At 41.6% G+C, this 18,997-nt stretch overlaps 1 protein-coding gene across 1 annotated transcript in view; it reads right to left on the minus strand.

Moving 5' to 3' along the window:
- Nucleotides 1-18,997, minus strand: part of SNTB1 (syntrophin beta 1) — a gene marked incomplete at its 5' end in the record, with an annotated part of 243,494 nt that overhangs the window by 92,664 nt on the left and 131,833 nt on the right. The window contains one exon of the mRNA XM_019519512.1: nucleotides 2,897-3,104. Coding sequence (XP_019375057.1) covers nucleotides 2,897-3,104 — 208 coding nt within the window. The remainder of the gene's footprint in view (nucleotides 1-2,896; nucleotides 3,105-18,997) is intronic.

Genomic DNA, 18,997 nt, shown 5'->3' on the forward strand with positions numbered 1-18,997 from the left:
CCCCCAAGGTCTGGAACAGCCTGCCATCGGAGGTGGTTCAAGCACCTACATTGAACACCTTCCAGAGTAAATTGGATGCTTATCTTGCTGGGATCCTATGACGCCAGCTGACTTCCTGCCCTTCGGGTGGGGGGCTGGACTCGATGATCTTCTGAGGTCCCTTCCAGCCCTAATGTCTATGAAATCTGTGAAACATGGTGCAAATATCTACATTTGATTCACACCCCAGAGATTTCAAATAGGAATCCATAGTGTCAAAAGCATTCTGACTCATTATGGTCTTTCTGAGTTCTTTGCAAGAGAAGAATTGCTCCATTATTTTTTCCATACTCAAAAAACGAAAGCTAAGAGCTGGCATTTTTCAAGGGATGTCTTGAGTACAAAACTGTTGAGAACCACTGGTGTCAAGTGTAAAGAAACAACAATTACAAAACATACTGGTACTTATGGTGAGCTCAAGTATCACCAGTGGACATCAAGACATGCCTGCTTAAATAAACCTTTCACCAAATAGCTATCTAGTAATGATGCTCAATGCAGAAGGAATCAAACACCAATCACTTTCAGAGTCACAAACCAGCTTTAAAGGAAAAAGGTTATTTTGACATTTCTCTAAAGGTTGAGGGATGCTCTATTTTGACATTGTTGACTACCACCAAAATGTTTAAAAATTTTATAATCCTGAAAACACATTTTCCTGTTTTTCTCCCACTAACTCAGTTTCCTCGAGAAGGCTGTACCTGCAACAAAAGACTTAATGCGTATATTCTATGAATCTATGATTTTAGGTACTATATACGCACCAAGTCTTTTGTTGCAGGTACTGCCTTGTTTAAAAACCTGCTGACTGTTGAAGTACATCTAAAACCATAAGGCATATTGATGAACAGAAACAGGGGCATCCTTTGGAGGTGGGATTGGAGGTTTCATTCTAGAGCAGACCAACTAATGGTTGACTTTTTGATGTGGAACGATTGTGATCTCAGGAGAGTTCTGGCAATTGCTATTAGGTATAGCCTTACATGACCAGCTACTTATTTTAATATTGCCCCGGCACTTCTCTAACAGACCTATTTTTATAGTAATGTAAAGGCTGAAGTTTAAATTTAGTACGCAGTCAAACAGAATCCAAGAAATACTTCAGTTTAAGTGGACAGTAATTATAGCAAGCTACAATGGAATTTCTATGAGACTACATTTTACAGTCCCACAACAGTCAGAAGAATCCATCATGATTAACATTATTACATTGTGTTGAGCACTCAGTGTAACAATTTTGTAAGTGGTTCCATAAATCTTCCTTAACCGTTATAAACTAAGGGCATACATGTGCTTCAGGGTGGGGGATGCTTTAATTAGAGCAGCCCCTGAGAACCACTTTAATTAAAGCGCCTGCAGCATCTCATGTATTCAGTGTTCCACACTTCAAAATAGCAGTTAAAGTTTAGTTAAAGCACCCCTGCTGCCATTTTGAAGTGCAGAATGCTGAATACATGTGACACTGAGGCTGCTGGAGTGTGCTAATTAGACAGAAGAAATTTATACCGTCTCAAAAGCATGGAATGGAGGTTGCCTATGTGGTGAATGTTATGAAAAAGGCAGACTGAGGATAATACAGGTACTTTCCACTCATTTCAGCACTATAAAGAGTATATGCCAAGGAAATCATTTTAACAATTCCTTTGCAATCCTTCTATTCATTATCACGCTATACTATCTTCAGCAATCAACTGTCCACCAGTGAAATGCTCGCCCATCTTTACTGTGGGAAGTGGCAGCTATTCTACATCAGAATCTTCATATAACACTTTAGTTTACTGTCAAATTGGGCACTTTTTAAATTAAATGTCATTACTGCTGCTAAGGAACTATAGGCAATTTCCTTTCTATTTTAATCCCACTATGTAGCGTGTAGATCACACACTTCTAAATAAAAGAAAGGCACTCAACCAAGTGCCCCTAAGATTCCTGTTTTGTATGCTCTTAACAGTGATCTCTTAACCTGCTCATATTTTACAAGTATTTTTCTATTAACCCAATCTACATACTATTAATTTTTTTGTATACCTGATAGGTATGGGTATTTCATTCCTTCTGGGGAGATTATTTGAAACATGCCAGAAGAAGACAAACATATTTTACTTTTAAAAAGCTTGTGAAGATGAGTGGGTAGAGAGTTGGCTGCCCTGTGAAAATGGAAATGTTACATTTCCATCAGGCATTCTAACACAGACTCAATTCTATTAAGGGGAAGGAAGTTCATTCCAAAATTTTACAGGCTAAATAACGTGGGGCGGGAAGGGTCATCCTCAGTTAAACAGCAGAGCTAACTCAGTTTTGCTGGCTTTTTTAAGTATGGGTGGGGTGACAAAAGATATTTAAACAACTCGGCATCCTTTGCCTCATTATGTTACGCACAGATGCAACAAATGAACTGCTGAAGAGTTATAGTGCGTCCTTTTAAGGGACATTCCCTAATGGTACTAAAGCACTGCTACCGGAGCCAGTCATAGCACACACACCATTACAGTGCAAAGTGGATTCCTTGAGATCTAGAACTTGTGTAGCTCCATATGTTTGCTAGAATTTACATCAGACTAGGACAACAGTATTCAAACTAACACCCAAGGATCACCAAAGACCTTCCTGGTGAATTCAGACTGAAACCTTTTTTGAGACAAGCTATAGGAGATGCTTGAGCTGGGAGGCTCAAAAGACCAATTAAATGGTCAACTGAATTACATAATGCATTATAGGTGACAGCTAGCACAAGAAGCAACACCCTTCACAAAGCCTATATAAAAACAAACACCTGAGTCAGCCTTTCTTTCCAGATGAGGCCAATTTCAGAAACATAGAGAGAGCTTTGAAATGAAAATAAAAATAGTTTTGTTACCTTTTCTGCAAGCCAGCCTAGGTGCCTAATTTCTCGACTTCCAGCGATCCCTGTTTTACCCAGCTGGTCTCTGACTTCTGCAACCACCCTGGGGATGAGATCATTGATACTGGAGTGGATAGCATTGAACCAGGCCTGGGCTGTGGCTGAATCCTTACTCCTTAGTACCACAGTGTGCTTCCCATCAGGTGAATGGACTTCAATAAGTCTAGAAAAATCAGGGAAAAAATATTATGTTGACTCCCAGAAACTTGGGTAACTCTAAGTGGATAACTTGCCCACTTTTAGTTAAGCAATAAGTTAAAAAATACTATCAAGATCAAAACTTCACTTACCTTTACAACTGGTTGAATTAATACTATTTCAAATCTGGTTCAGTTTTTATTGCTGTTACTTTGAATTACTGGTTAATGGTGACTTGCAAATTTAGGCCCTTCTGAAGTTACAAGTGTGGACTAACTAGGGTAAATGAGTATTCATTTACTACTTAAAATTTACACTGTTGCTTTTCAAGTACCAGGAATTTCCAATGGCTGTGGGTCATCTTTCCTAAAAAGCCTCAACAAGCACTACAGTTGTGACATAACATCCATCATGAAACCAGAATGAAGACTTGAGTGTTTACCCCTATTTTAAGGGTATTCTATAGGTGCCTAACATGTATCAATGACGAACTCACAAAACAGTGAAACAACAATAAAGAAACCCCTATCCCCCAAGTGCAGGGGGGCTGGACCCAATGATCTGTAAGGCCCCTTCCAGCCCCTAACAACTATGAAATCGCAACTTCCTTATCCTTCCACTGTAGGTTGGATTATATCATTAAGTATCCAGATTTTACACACGTCCATATTTTAAGGGATGAAGAAATACTGAAATGTCCTGAACGTTCCCTTTATCCCCAGTTCCTGACAGCAGGAATGTGCCAGCTAACCACTATATCTAACTGTGGTCAGGGACCATCAAACTTTCCATTATGGTTGACCTGACTGATGTGATGATGAATGCTTTTTTTGAAATCCAAACTTACCAAGCCATCCTGTGGGCTACCACCTCACATTGTGGTTTCAAGGCACAGTATAACACAGTTTTCAGGGTAAAAAAAATCTGTTCATACTGGTCCTATGAATAGTGCCAAAGCTCCTGCTAGCGCTAACTGTTTTTTAAAAAATGCCAGTAGCTAACCCAGTCCTGATTAGGATGTATAGGTCCTTACATGCTGTTTACCATGTTTCTCTCTATGAGCACACATGTATAAATCACTTTAAATCTTTCCTAGCAGACTCTAAAAGAGTTAGAGTGTGGTTCAGCTCTAAAAAGTGCTACAGAAGAAGCTTTTCTCTCTCAGTGACCTCACATGACATTTGTTCTTTATTATAATGTAAGTACAAAGATAGCTCCTCACAAATTCTTCCCTGTAGGTCAAGCCTGGGAGTAGAGTCAAGTTGTATGCATCCTGGCTGAAATGTGATTTTAAAGACAACACTCTAAAGCTATGGACTTAAAAAACTGATTTTGACCATTTTACTCACAAAAATGCTGAGCTCCCAACAGCTCATGTTGAGAAACTAGGAACTATTGGGTTCTCAGCAACCTGCAAACTCAAGATGCTGATTTGGATCATTTAAATACTGATTTAGGGGCGTACATTTGGCTTCCTAGTTTTGAAACTCTTGGCCTCTCTGCTTTAGAACAGATTTTAGTAACATAACTCCCCTTGGCTCTGTAGGGACAGATTTTAATAATAATAATAATAATAATAATAATGGTGATTATTAAAATAACACCATCTACCGCCCCTAAAGCCCTGTTCATCAGCAAACCTCAAGGCATTTTACAAGAAGAGTTCAGTATCATTATTCTTATTTCAAACAGGGAAAACTGATGCACAGAAAGGTGATGCAACACACCCATGGTTATCCAGGAGCCAGCAGCAGAACTGGGAGTCAAAGCCAGTTCTACCCACCTCCCATTTTAAAAAGTCTTTAAGAAGGGGAGGAGGGGGAAGGGAATTTTTTTCCAGGCACAAGGACAGTATTGTGTCATTTGACAAGAAAAATTAATGTTCAGTTTGATTTTTGAAACAATGGCCTTTGCAAAGCTTGTTTGTGATGTGATTTATATAAAAAACCCCCACCAAACTTACTGTGTACTGTGCAGCAAAATAAGGCAAAGCCCAAGCACTGCACTGGGAAAGAGCTTCTTTGCAGTTGCAATAGAAGTTACAAAGTCTGTGTTGTTTCTTTTCAAGCTAGTTTTGCAGCAATGTTTGCTTTAAAAGTAAATACACCAGGGCTGAAAGAGCTTCCAAATGGCAGCTTGTATTCATGCAGTTTTGAATTAGCATCCTGCTCAATATTAACCACTTGAACAAATAGGTATTTTAAATACGCAAACATGTAATTGGCTACATTTATTCCCATCAGAACGTTTCTGGTGGCTGCAGCTATTTAAAGTGCATGTCTAATAGTTACGTTCCTTTCCCTCCCATCAGCTTTATTAAGATGAAAATCCAATAGCATCTTAAATGGAATCCTCCAGTTTCTGTCAAAAGAAATCAACTCAGTTCTTAATATCCTGTTGTCATAAACATTTAGAGGGTTTTCCCTGAAGGGTATCTTTAACTGAATTCAAATTACTAAGCAATGTTTTGGTCTGGCATAACGTAGTACCTTCTAATAATATATTTTTTAAAACAATCACATGAAAAGTTACTCTCTAAATATTATTGCTCAGTGCTTTTCGATGGGTTTACTTTTAGGAAGGGAGATTACGTGCCATTTTCTGTAAATTGCTCATCAGTCACCAAAGTCTGATGGTGAAGCACTAAGGGCGCTGACAGAAGTGACATATGTCGCATGATCAGCCCCTTGAAAGCACTCTACAGCTTTGCCCTGACAGAAGTGCACTACTGCAGAGCACTTCAAAAGTGCACGATCGCACAACCAATTAACCCTCATGTAATGAGGTTCAGATGAAGGTGCTCCAAAGCAGAGCATCTTCATTAAGTTCAGTCTGTCCTTGCACACGATTGGGGCTGTCTGCAGAAAAGGAAGGGGAGAAGGGAGGGGGAGGGAGCTTGGGGCTGGGGTTTGCTCAGCCTGAGCTGGAGCCGAAGGGAGTGGGGAACGCGTGGATTGGAGCCTCCAACTAGACTGCTCCATAATTAAGAATTCAGGCCCAGATCCTCAAATGTATTTATGCATCTCACTCCCACTTAAGAGTGGCCCAAATTCCATTGCTGATTTCAATGCGAGTTGGGCATCTAAATGACATGGAGGATCTGGGTCTCCCTACTTCTGTGCTAAGGGTCTAATTATTCAACCTTGCAGTCAGGTTTCCAAACAATGGTCATTATAGAAACTTCTCTCATGGAGCCTACTGTAGGCTTCTTCTATGCTCAGAGATTAAGCACCTTATAAGAAGGGTTTTCTTGTTTTCCATGTAAAAATGGGGAAAAATGCAGATTTTTTCCCTTTAACAGAGAAAAAACATAGATTTCTCATTTTAACAGCAGAACACGCAGATTTTCCATTTTTGCATCTCTGCAAGCTTCCCCACCTGGCCCTATGCTGCCCTGCCATGGTGGGCCCTGTCCACTGAGCCATGGAGGGCAGTGGGGCAGTGAGCCCCAAGCCCACAGCAGACAGTCTGCTATTGCTATGAAACACTGTGTTCAATTGATACCTACATATATATATAGTGGCATTTCACTTGAATCACAGATTTTGGGGGTTTTAATCAGAGAATCTGCATCTTTATCGGAGAATTTGCAATTTTTAAACAGAAAACCAGGATACCACCCGTATAAGCTAGTGCCTACCCAGCTCCATCCCTTTCCACACATGCTTGATACATTTACAACCCCTTTTGGGAAATCCTTCGTGTTGACAGCTACTTGCTGACTGATGGTATTTCCATATTTACTGAAAAGAAAAAAAATACTGATGACCTTAGTAAACTCTAATGCAAAAGTGCTTAAATATTTCCAGGCAGACCAGCATTTGTAGGTCTGATCGACTTCTTGGCTGAACTAGCCACTGCTTGCTGAAAGTGTTTATCTGCAGTTCGGTGATAAAGTTCTCTTAATTCCCCATTGAATAGAAATATTTAGGGTAATGCCACAGCTGTGTTTATCCTCACACTCCACCACACTTATGTAAATACTGCACATGGAACTATTTCTGATAAAGCCCATACCAACCCAAAGGAATTATACATTAGCTCTAGATGACTGCCAAGATGTGCGGCATCTCTCCAGCTTGGCAATGCATATGAATGATATCACATTTTCTCAGAGATCATTTGGCAAACCTTACAATAAAAGGGTAATTTTCTCTCTTTCTCAAAGAGTTCCACTGAGCCAGAGAATATTTCCCGGCATTCCTTTTCCAACTTATAAAACATAAGCTATGAGCTTGACAGAAAACCTGAAGCCTCTGAATGCTCTCACCTTGCAATAAAGGGACCAGAACTCACCACCCACCGACATCCAGCGCTTCTGTTTTGCTGGGGAAGCATACATTTAAGACAAACATCCAACAGCCTCTTATTAATCCCATGATCAGTAAGACCTCTTTAGAAAGGAGAGTTTGCTATCCAAAAGCTGCCTTTTATCAAGTCACTTGAAATGGTTTCTCCTTTCCACGTGACTTAGGACTGAATTTTGCACTGGTTTATACCCTGTGCTTTTTCCGAGGTCAGAATCTGCAATCAGTGACTCCAATCTGTGTGTGAAACACCTGAGCTGAAGCAAATTACAAGTTGGAGTCAAAAGAGATACTTGCAGCTTATGCCAGTGTAGCTGAGGACAGACTCACTTCTTTTTCCCTGTGCAACTTATGAAGCCATGGGAATACTTTGGTGCATTTTTCTCACGTTAAACCAACCAGAGTGTTTCAGCCCTCACCCCAGACTGTATCGGAGAAACTCCCCAGAACCTTAGACCATGAAGGCCCTGCTCTAGCCAAGTTAATGCAAGACAGACTGAGCAGGTGGGAACAGGAAGGGGGTCATACCTTAAAGCCTCTGCCTAGTACCCCTATGGATCTAACACCAGCTCTAATAAAATCTGACATGATCACTAATATTTCAGGTTTGCAGGAAGTGCTGTGTGAGTTTCGTCTCTTAAATACCGGCCCCAGTATCATTTAACTAGGAATAATGGCTGAAATTAAGATATGGAAAAATTAAGTTAAATTTCAACATTGAGATCCATGAAGTTGTGTAATATAATCCCAAGGAAGGTTGTGAAAGTCCCTATACCTGCCATACCTAACTGCAGACAGGAACAAGATACAGGACAAGATACAGTGAAATGACTTGCAGGGCCTTTTCCATCTGGAAATTGCATTGCTCTACTACTATCACAAAAATGTCAGTTGTATTTAATAGTTACTTGCTGACTTACAACTAAGATGAGGATCCATTGGATGTAAATACCTGTTTATCTAGGACCTGCACTGAACTGATGTACCAAAACCCACTGTGTGCAAGCCACTGTCAAGCTGTCAAAAAAAAGAATTTCAGTTACCAGCTATGTGGGCTACATCTGAACAAGTGGATTCAGTGAAGTAACACCGGACAGAATTTAACTCGGTCATAAAAGTGTTCACAGCAACAAATGCTGAAACCAATTGATCTATGAGAAATCTGACAAGCTAACTCTTTAATTAGAGCGGGTAATGAAAGTCCTAATACTTTTTAGAGGGTCTACAGAAGTTGAGGCAGAGTAATCCTGTCCGTCCTTTCCCTTTGCACAAAAACTTTTCTTCTTCCCCTTTTCCCATATTTTTCTTTCATGCACTGATCATAATGGCTGCCTATACACATGCTGGTTCATGTTCTAATTAGAGCATGCCAGCATGGCCATGCCGTCCCTTGTATAAACTGCTGTGTGCCTTAAAACGGTTGCAGGGGCATGTTATCTAAACTTTGCCAAATGAGTTTTAGATAAAGCGTCCAGCCATTTTTCAATGTGCAGGGGCTTAATGCGCTTGATGGTGAGGTGTTTGAATCAGAAAGGCTCTCTGGGAACTGCTCTCACTCAAACACCTCCCTTCCTACCCCCCGAGCACATGCATAGGCAGCTAATATTGCTAAATGCTGAAGAGGCAGCCCAAACTCTGCTACCATGGATAACTAGTTTATGTACTGAACAATGCATCTGAAATGTTTCAGGTATCTTCTAATTTGATGATTGAATACAAAAAGGCGCAACAGAGTCATTTTAAAGACACAGCAGGAACTTTTTTGAACTCTGGACAACAGCTTCCTTAAACCTCCTGTTCTACAAAGAGGCTGAAGATACTGCCTTTAGCATGGCCCAAGGGTAAGAACCTGGAGTACAACTCCTTAAAGCAAAAGCTGAATACACGCACACACACTATATATCAAGATATAGATATCTATATCTATCTATATAGCTATATATAACATAAAAGCTGCACTTATTAAAATGACCACCAAATTTGACACAATACAGCGTCCATGTTTTGCACACAATCTCTACCAAAAAAATACTCATTGTAACAAATGCACAATTAGAGCATGATCCTTTTATACTGAATAACCGAGGGACAGGTGAGCAGGGCACTCGCCCCAGGTACTCATTTAGAGGGTTGCCAAAATGACAGCCCCCAGGGAGCCTGCGCTACTACAACAACTGCCCATGTTCAGGGAGCTTGCACTACTAAACCTCCCTTGCTGCAATCTTTATGTCTCTAGGGAAGCAGCAGGCAGAATCACAGACTAGAGCATGTATATATCTTCCATTGACTTTAATGGAGCATAAGAGGAATCTGGTTTGGGAAAATCATGTCATACTTAACAGCAGCCAAATTAGACCACTAATATCTCAGTCCCTTTGAGGTCAAGTAGCACATTAACTCCTTCATGTATAAATGCCATCCACCAGAGACATTGAAGGTGCACCCAATTTTTCATAGTGCTCTCCTCAAGCCCTGTATCAAAAACCCTTTTCCTGCCTGAGCCCTTGCCTCCCCCACTCATAGTGGTTGAACGGCATGAAGACTACATTGTTAGACAGATTTTAGACTGGCGTCACATTTCCCTGCAGATCGGTTTCTTGTTTCCTGACCCCTAGCTTGACTCACTGCTCAGCCTTTGCCCTGTGGATTACCCTTAGGTAGCTTGGCTGTTGATCCATCTGGATCCTGACCCCTGGCTTGACTTATTGCTTGGACTTTGCTCTGTGGATTGCCTCTCAGCTGTAGTAACTTGGCTGCTGGCTTTCTGCATTCTGATCCTGGCCTGTGTTGTAGATCAGAGAACAGATGATTCCTGCGTCAAGCTACCCATAATCCGCTCTTCGAACATCCCGATTGGTCTGGAAACCCTTGGCCCAGGCTGGAACTAAATGCTGGTGCTCCCAGCAGCCAATCAGGATGCTTGTTCCTAATCCGAGACAGTTCAGAGCTCTTGCTCCCTTTCATTTCCTTCATCTCCCATTTCTCTTTTTTCTTTCATATTCTGACTCCTCCCTTTGCTCAATTGCTCTACGAGGACAATTAGTCAAAACCCCCAAGCTGATATCTTTGTACCTAAAAACCACATTTTTATACATGTCAAATTTTCCACCCAAAACAACTTTTTCATAAAAAAGCTTTCAGTTAATAAATAAGCCAACAGAAAAAGTATTCAGCAGCTACAGTTGCCGTTGTCTTTAAACCCAACCTATCACCACAGACATCCTTCCTTTTATTGCTCGCCCACACACTGACACACTTTATTCCTCTCTCCCACACTGTTGTATCCTGTTTCTTGCACATACACACAGACCTGTGCTCAACACACATGCACACACCCCTTTCAATTACTCACATACAGAGAGCAGTCCGTTGCATGCCCCCTCAAGGGACAGGCGAAGATGTGGATAAAGTCATGTGGGTTTACAACACCACTCATTGGCCTCATGATATGCTAAAATCTATTTGCATCCATCCCAGTGTCTTTTGCCAATCTATGCAAGTGATATGCCTCAAATTCAGAGCACCTCTTTCTCAAGACTCGCTCACACAAAATGTTAACCTATGAAAAAAGCACTGTATTTGTATTAAAACAGGCTCTGTGGGGTGATTAAATGCTATGGGCAGCTGGGGCAACATTTGAACGGTATCCCTTTCATGCATAGGCCTGCAGAGAGAGGAGTGTTTGTCTCTGGTGTTTTCCCACCACAGCCCTGTGGAAGGTCTCTAAATCCCAAGAGAGTGCGGTTTCACAGCACACATGCTGTGCTGAGCATCGCGGACTTCCCTGAGCCCCGGCGTCGCTCCCCCATGTGACAGCTCACGAGAGAAGTCTGCGGGAGAGGAATCCCATAGCGAGAGGAGGAGACAAAGGACAGTGCTCTTCTCTGGGTCTCCAGAGCACAGATCCCTCTCCAGCGTCCTGACTAAAAAGGAGGCTTGTTCATGCAGGAGACAAACATGAGAGAAGACACCCTCTTGCCTTCCATGCAGGAGAGAAATCATGTTTGAACGCTTGATGTATGACCCAGGGCGCTTCTTAGGGATGGCCGTAAGTGCTTAAAGGTGCTCTGCATAGAGACAAAAATAATCAGGAATTTTTAGAAGTATTTTTATCTGTCTGTAAAGCTGCAACCCCTTTATAAACTGATCCCTAACAGAAAATAAAGCCGTGGTTTTTGTGTGCCTTTACCTTTAAATACAGCAATTGTCAAGTTGGTCTAAAATCCCAAGTTCTGCAATGACCAAGCTGTGAAGAGAGGCAGGCACCACAGCTGGCTAGTGAGGTCTTCACTGCCAGGGAGTCAGCATGTGTCCCCGGCATAGGAAAACTTCTGAGGATACCTGTCTAAATGCCCGCTGACAATTTCGTTCTCACTGAACACTTAGGCTAGCTACAGACATTACACAAACTGGTATAAGTGCTCAGAAACTGGTCTTAAAATGGGATACCACAGTCTGAGGTAGACATACACTGATGTAGTAGCAGATTTAACTGGTTCAGGGTAGACCGAGCTATCCAACTTCTGTACCAGATCACCTCCCAACTCAACTTGGGTTGCTGTCCTCCAGCATCCCATGCTCCTTTGTGGGCCCTCGCTAACTCCCCCTCACAAGGTTGGTGGGCTAGCCTTGGCTGACATGTCTACTCCCACCAGGTGTCAGGTCGGCCCTGAATCCAAACTGTCCCAGAGGCGAGGTAGCAAAGCCTCTGCTCCCCAGACCTGTGTCCTGCCTGTGCCTGTCAAGCGGGTGGACAGCAGGGTGGAGTGGGAAAGTGGAAGCTCCCACCCTGGCCCCCCGCCAGCCAGTACAGCAGAGGCCCCGTCCCGCATTGCCTGGCCCCGCGCAGCTTCTCTCCCAAGCCCCGTCTCCCCACCATCTCTCAGTGGGGGGAGGGAGAGAAGTGGAGGTCCCTGCACATGGCACAGGGCCTCTGTTTCCTCCCCGCAACCACCACCGCTAGCAACTGGCTGTTGGTGGGAGAGCAGAGCCCTCAGATGTCTCTGGCAGGCCGGGAAATGTGAGAGCAGTTCCATCCTGCCGGCCTCGGCCAGTGAAGGCACCTTTATGTCTCCCGCCGCACCCCACCAAAGGGCGAACGCGAGTTCTGCTCACTCCAAGTTCTGCTGATCCAATTTACGCAGCTTAGAGAAACCCATGAAGACATGACTGATTCTGCCTCGGGCTTTTTGATGTCTGTACCTAGCCTTAGTGTAGCCAAGTGATATTTCAACAGCAGCAGTTCATATTTTGGGGTCACACAATCCACCTATGCAGACATACCTGTGTAAAGGCCAGAAAGCTACAAAATGCAGCTGTGCATTTATGCACAATGGACATCTACGGTAGGACTTTTGAAGACGGCATTGTCCCCTGAAACCTTCCTTAGGTGAGTTCTCAGTGCAGAAGTGTCTTTGCAGGTAAGTCAGTGCAGTTTCTAGCTATATTAGCATTCCTCTGACTCACCTCCTCTGTATTACAGGGAGAGGCAAAAGTGACATGTATCTCCCCCTTCCTACCCCTTATTCCCCTCTCTATTCACCACAGCTCACTCTTAGATCCCTGAATTCACAGCCACACACTTGTGACACCTGAAGGAATTGAACAAGGTGGCACAAAGGCCTCATCCTCCAAATTGCCTGACTTCCCTTTCACATTTACAGAGATGTGGGTGGGGGATTCCAAGAGCACCATCTGCACTCCCCACCAGCCCCAGTCCCTCCTCGTTCATTCATCTCAATCGTTTCCTTTCTAGTGAAAGGTAGATCTTTCAGGGCAAATTTGAAGGGTCCTCATTAAATATAATGAAAAGTGCAACAAGGAACTTTAAAGTAATATTCAAAGCCGACTTGCATTCACATGAGGAAAATGATTTGGCGTAGTAGAGGCTAGACGCCAGACTGACCTAGCTTTTAATTCATCACCCTTTGTGTGCAAGTACCATAACGGCCTCTCAATAGTACGTTACTTTACATAACATACAGCACATGCTGCAATAGCCTGGCATAAGTGGGTAATTAATGGATAATGGGATGGCCGACAAAAGCTTCACCCTTAATGCTGCCACTTTTTTTCTTTTATGGATGTAAATTAGACCCTTTCAAGTCACTTTACTTTAATGTGGGATGGCTGTTTTCTTTTCTTGTTTCTTATCTCTTTAGATTAATATTAAAACACAATCCATCAGAAAAAAACAGCAACAGAAATTCTTACTATAAATAAGGAGTTAGACTCTAGCAGGCTCCATGACTTCTTCAAAGGCTTCTTAATATTCAAATGCCAAAACATGTCTGTACCAATAATTATAATTATGTGCTAAGGCCTTTCATCCAAAGATCTCAAAGTGCTGTAACAAATGTTAAGGCTCAAAACAACACTGTGATGCAAGCAAATATCACTGTCCCCGTTTCACATGTTATTTGTTCAAGGTCAGACAGCAGCTCCGTGGCACAAAGAATAAGATCCAGATTGCCAGACTTATATAGTCATTCTTAGAGCACATTAATTCAATGAGAACACTAGTTAAATATTTTTCTTATTTACATGTGTGCACACATATGCATGAATACCAAATGCTAAAAACAATGGAGAAATGAACAAGAGTGAACATGCTGACCAATTTCATTTTAAATGGATGCCATCTACTACTAGACACAGGTGGGAGACAAAAATCCTCTTTCGAAAGTCCCGTAGAACTCCTAATATACAGGTAAAATGGCAGGAGTTCTAGGCAAGCTCTAATTGCACCCAATTAAAATGAGTTTGTGTTTGAACAGGTCTTCAGTTCCCAGCCTTGATTTCCTATATGCTGTGTCTCACTTCATTTGTATTGCATTTGTACTGATATTAGTAACTAGCAAATTGTGCGTCACTGCTGGTCACTGAGCTTACACCCTAGGTTTGTAAAAACTGTTTGTCTTTCAGTGAAGAAATGGTTCACAATGAGAAAGAAAAGTAAGATGTATGGGAGCTCTGTTTCACAGTAATGGTCATAAATCACTTGCTACAACTTGGTCACTCTTCAGTGTATTGTACTGCCCTCATTGCAATCTACGTGCATGCTGCCACAGAGGGCTGTATTTTCCTCCCATATATACTGAAGTAAATCCATTGGCCTCAGTGGAGGAAATCCTGGGGCGCCCACACACGTGCCTGACACCTGCTCTGATGCATGCTAGTTAGCACACATCACAGCAGACTTGATTAATTTAATTAGCATGCTCCAGCAGCCTAGATATCTTGTGTATTCAGAGTCTCCACACTTTAAAACGGCAGCAGGGGCACTTTAATTAAAGCTTGAACGGCTCCCAAGAGCCGCTTTAATTAAAGCATCTCCCTACCCCAACCCTGGAGCATATGTAAAGATGCCCCTGATTTCTACTTGCTTAAGTAAAGAATCCAGCCCGTATTTTGTCAGTTATTTCAACTCCTTTGCATACACCAAGGCAAGGTGGGGGCTGCATTTCATAGGCATAAGGCTTTTAAATCTTAGTGTGTGTCCTGGCTTAATCCTCATTCATGTGTCTAAATCTATCTGGCTGCCTTTGTTTTTTAAGCTGCCTTAATGCTCAGACACTGGTGGGAAACCTTGACGTTTCAAAGTTTAATTTTCTTTTTGTATTGAAACAAAACCCAGGTATCATCTAAACTTCCTATGAAATGGAAATTCCAAAATAGAAATCTTTAAGAATTTCCCTCTGGATACATTTTGTAATTTTATTTCAAAACACAAATTTCATTTCAAAACTTTATTTTACTTTTGTTTCTATAATACGTGTAGGTTAATTACATGTCAGTACCAGCCATGAATACCTCATAGTATGACATAACATGTCTTTAATATACTGCTGACATATAATATAAACTTTTGAAATGAAATTCTGAAACTTTTTTGAAATGAAAGAGAAGTTTTTGTTTTAAATTGTCGGATTTGACATAATACTATGAAATATTTCATGGACTCTTTCAGTTTAATTGAAATAGAGCATCCTAATATGGTCATCTTAGGGTGGAGGAACTGTTGCGACAAAAAATATCCAGTGAGCTCTAGGTTTGCCCAGCCTTTCACATCTTTGTGACACAATCAGCTGATGCTCCACATCCTTCTGGAAGGGTAATAATAATTACTAGCAGCAGTGTGGTTTAAGTTCAGTAAGACACTTCTGCAAGAGATTTCCAGAGAAAATAAAACTTCCTGGAGCACTTTTAGAACACCCATACAATTCTATAGCAAGGCTATAATTCACCATTTTGTCATTAAAACAATTTTTAAAAGCTATGGCAAGAATTTAATTCTCTATTTAACAGATTTTAGAGCAGTTTCTATAAGATAGAATTGGCTTCACTTGCGCGAGTCTTGCCTCTCTGTGCAGGCTGTTTAGTTTATTGTGCATCACTGTGAAACTGCCCTTAGCTCTTCTCCCCTGTTCTTAAAGAGACTCTCACATTCCTTCAAACGAAAGGATCCTATCCTACAAATGCTACAGTCCTGAGTTACTTTATCTTTGAGAGTAAACCTGCTGAATTTACTTGTAGGCTGCATGCTTCTAGTTCAGCCGAACTGCTGGCAGTGGGTGAAGTCTTTCATGTGCACCAGCATTTGCAAGACCAGGCCCCAGTTGGATTTATCAGTTTGGTCAAATTGAAAACAGGGGGTTGGAGTATATACAAAAAGGGAAAAACCTTGAATGCAGGCAGCCTAGCTTCACAAGCCATTCGATCCAGCAGAGGCCATGATTCTTGCACTCTGAGCACAGAAGGTTTTATATATCAAGTCTTAAGAAGCCTACAAGAGCAAAGGAAAACAAATCTTCCCTAAGGAATCCTATTTACTTTCTTCTCCCTCCTTAACTATATCAATTGAAATGAAAGAGGAAGTTTGCTGTACTGCAGAAACTCTTACTGCTCAATATTAATAACTTGCCATGCTCTAGGCTGGGAGGGGAAGCTTTTCCTTTTGAGGCCTGACACTCCTACTACTACTGCATAAGACACTTGTTAATAAAAGTTGTGCAGAACAGGCTGCCACGATAATTATGTCAACCTAGTTTCTTCCAGTCTAAAATAAAGTACCACAGACTCCTGCGTCTAGACCAGTGTAAGTGAGATAAAGATTGCTGTTGCTCTGCATGTTTATGTCCTCTCACCACATTTCTGTTTATTGAAAATATTGTCTTATGCCCTCAATCTTGGCATTGATTTTTACTGCACAGAATGCCTTTTTCCCCCTTGTCATTGAATCCATCATATCAAATAATAATGAAAACAACAAACTCTCACTGACACTATACTAACGAACAGAAATGTCAGGAAAATGAAAGACCTGGACCAATGCCTGGAGACTGATCTTTGGCACAAAACCTCTTGATTGCCAGGGCTCAGTAACAGGTGCATCAGGCTGTTTAAATGCATGGAGGTACACAGGCACTTCATTATCTGGCCCAGTCTCCAAAGGAAGACTGAGACACCACATTGGTTTAACAAGCCTACACTAAAAAAAGTGAGAGCTAGAACTTCCTCCAAGTCTTATTGGTAAATTCAAATTTTCCCCAATTTTTTTGGTTTGGGATCCTCTTTAGTTTTTATAAATACCAGTATTTCCTTCCTAATCCCTTCCCACCTGGGAATAACTGTACTAAGTAAAGCCAGTCCAGCAGAAATCATGCAGACGGGATGGCCTGATCATTCTAGCTGGTCTACAGTATCGTTTTATAACACAGCTATGACATGGTCACAGCTCAGGAACCATGCTGCATGCAGATTTCAGCTTCTTTACAAGTAGGGTTGGGTTTAGCCATATTTGAAAGTGTTTTCAAAAACAGTTTGAAGTCCTTTTATGGACAGGGCATAGTATAAGCTTTGGAAGTCTGCCAATTCTGCTTTTATAAAATACTACAATAGAGTTATTGTAATTTATAGGAACCATTTGTTTAGGCATTATAGTATAAAGCAGTAGTGCACTAAGCATGTTATGAAACCATGTGGTCTTGCCTTGCAGTAAAGTGCTGTTTTAAAATTCTGAAAATCAAACTGCAGTTCTAATTTAAGTTAATATGCAGACTGTAAAAAAAGGAATGCATGATCACGTAACTCATGATATTCTGCAATGTCACTGCTCCTAGAGCAGTGGTTCCCAACCTTTTTTTGCTGTGACCCTAAATTGGCCAACAACAGGAACTCCCGACCCAGTGCCGCGGGCGCTGCTGAGAACGGAGGACGGTGGCCTGGGGGCGGGAGGAGCTGCCATTACCCCATTTGTGTGTGGCGGCCCTGCCCCACCTACCCGCCTCTCCTGGGCTGCGCGCGTGAATGTGTGGGTGTGTGAGGGCCCTTCACAACCCTACTGAGGACCCCCCACATCCCTGACTTAGGTCATGTCCCGAGGTTGGGAACCACTGTCCTACAGCATGTTAGTGAAATCCGGTTGCATGGAAAAATCTAGTCGAGGGATTTTTTTTGTACACTACTTGATGATGGACTACAGTAAAAACATTATTTGTTCCACAGGAAATGAAAGCACTGTAACTGAAAGCCACGATAACAAGCAATATAGCTCTCCCACACCTTATCACCTAGTAGCACCTAAGATGGGACACATAGATATCATGTATTGCAAATATATTAAAAAACCCATTATAAAAATACGATGTGCACAATATGATGCTGGCCCTTTAAATCAGTGGTCTCCAAACTTTTTTGACAGCACACCCCATCAGTAAAAAATTTTTGAGCACGAACCCCCATTACATGTATATTTATTTATTTATAAATTATATACATGTACTACTCAGTGTAACACTGTACAAAGTTTGGAGACCACTGTACACTGTACTACTGTACCTCCGCGTAGTGGAACGCCCACCCTTCCCTCAGGATACCTCGCATACCGTACGTGACACATGACCGTCTGACATACGGACCAAGTGAGGGCACCAGTATCAATCCGTATATTAAATATTAGTAAAGCTTAATTTCTTTCTTGTTTTTAGATAAAAAATAAATATAAATAGAAGTTCTAATATTTTCTTCCCGCATCCCAATGACTCGTCTTGCACACCCCACTTTGGAGACCACTGGTTTAAACTGATCTTGTTTTTTTGTTTTTCTTTAAATTAAGATCAGAATAGTAGTAGAGGCTTTAAATTATAACATGGAACAAGAAGGTGGGGAAAAATTCAAAGGACTGAGAGCCTATGGTCACTGAACATCATACCCATTGTGCTCCATGTAGTGTGAATCAAGAGTGTTTTATACATGCTCTGTGACACAGGACACCAAGCTGAGGGAGCCCCGTGCAACCGAAAAGCTGTTTTATTTAAAAATATAGTATTCTAGGGAAATGGCCCACATTACTCCAGCATGGGGCTAACAGCTTGCAATCATGCTTTGAGCTGCTGCTGCAAAGTACTGTGTTACTTTTTCATAAAGGTTGACATCCATTACCTTGTTACTAGCCCTTGGATGCACTGGGAAATGCAAGCCAAACTGCAACATGCACACACAGGGTGGAAGAAAAGAAAATAACAGCTCTGAAAGTAACTCAACCTAAAATAGATAAGAGGGGAAAGAAAAAAATGGAGAGAAAACAGCCAAAATACTGCAAATTTTTCTG

Source organism: Gavialis gangeticus, unplaced genomic scaffold, assembly GCF_001723915.1.
Source record: "Gavialis gangeticus isolate Ggan-Ray unplaced genomic scaffold, GavGan_comp1, whole genome shotgun sequence".
NCBI lineage: Eukaryota > Metazoa > Chordata > Crocodylia > Gavialidae > Gavialis > Gavialis gangeticus.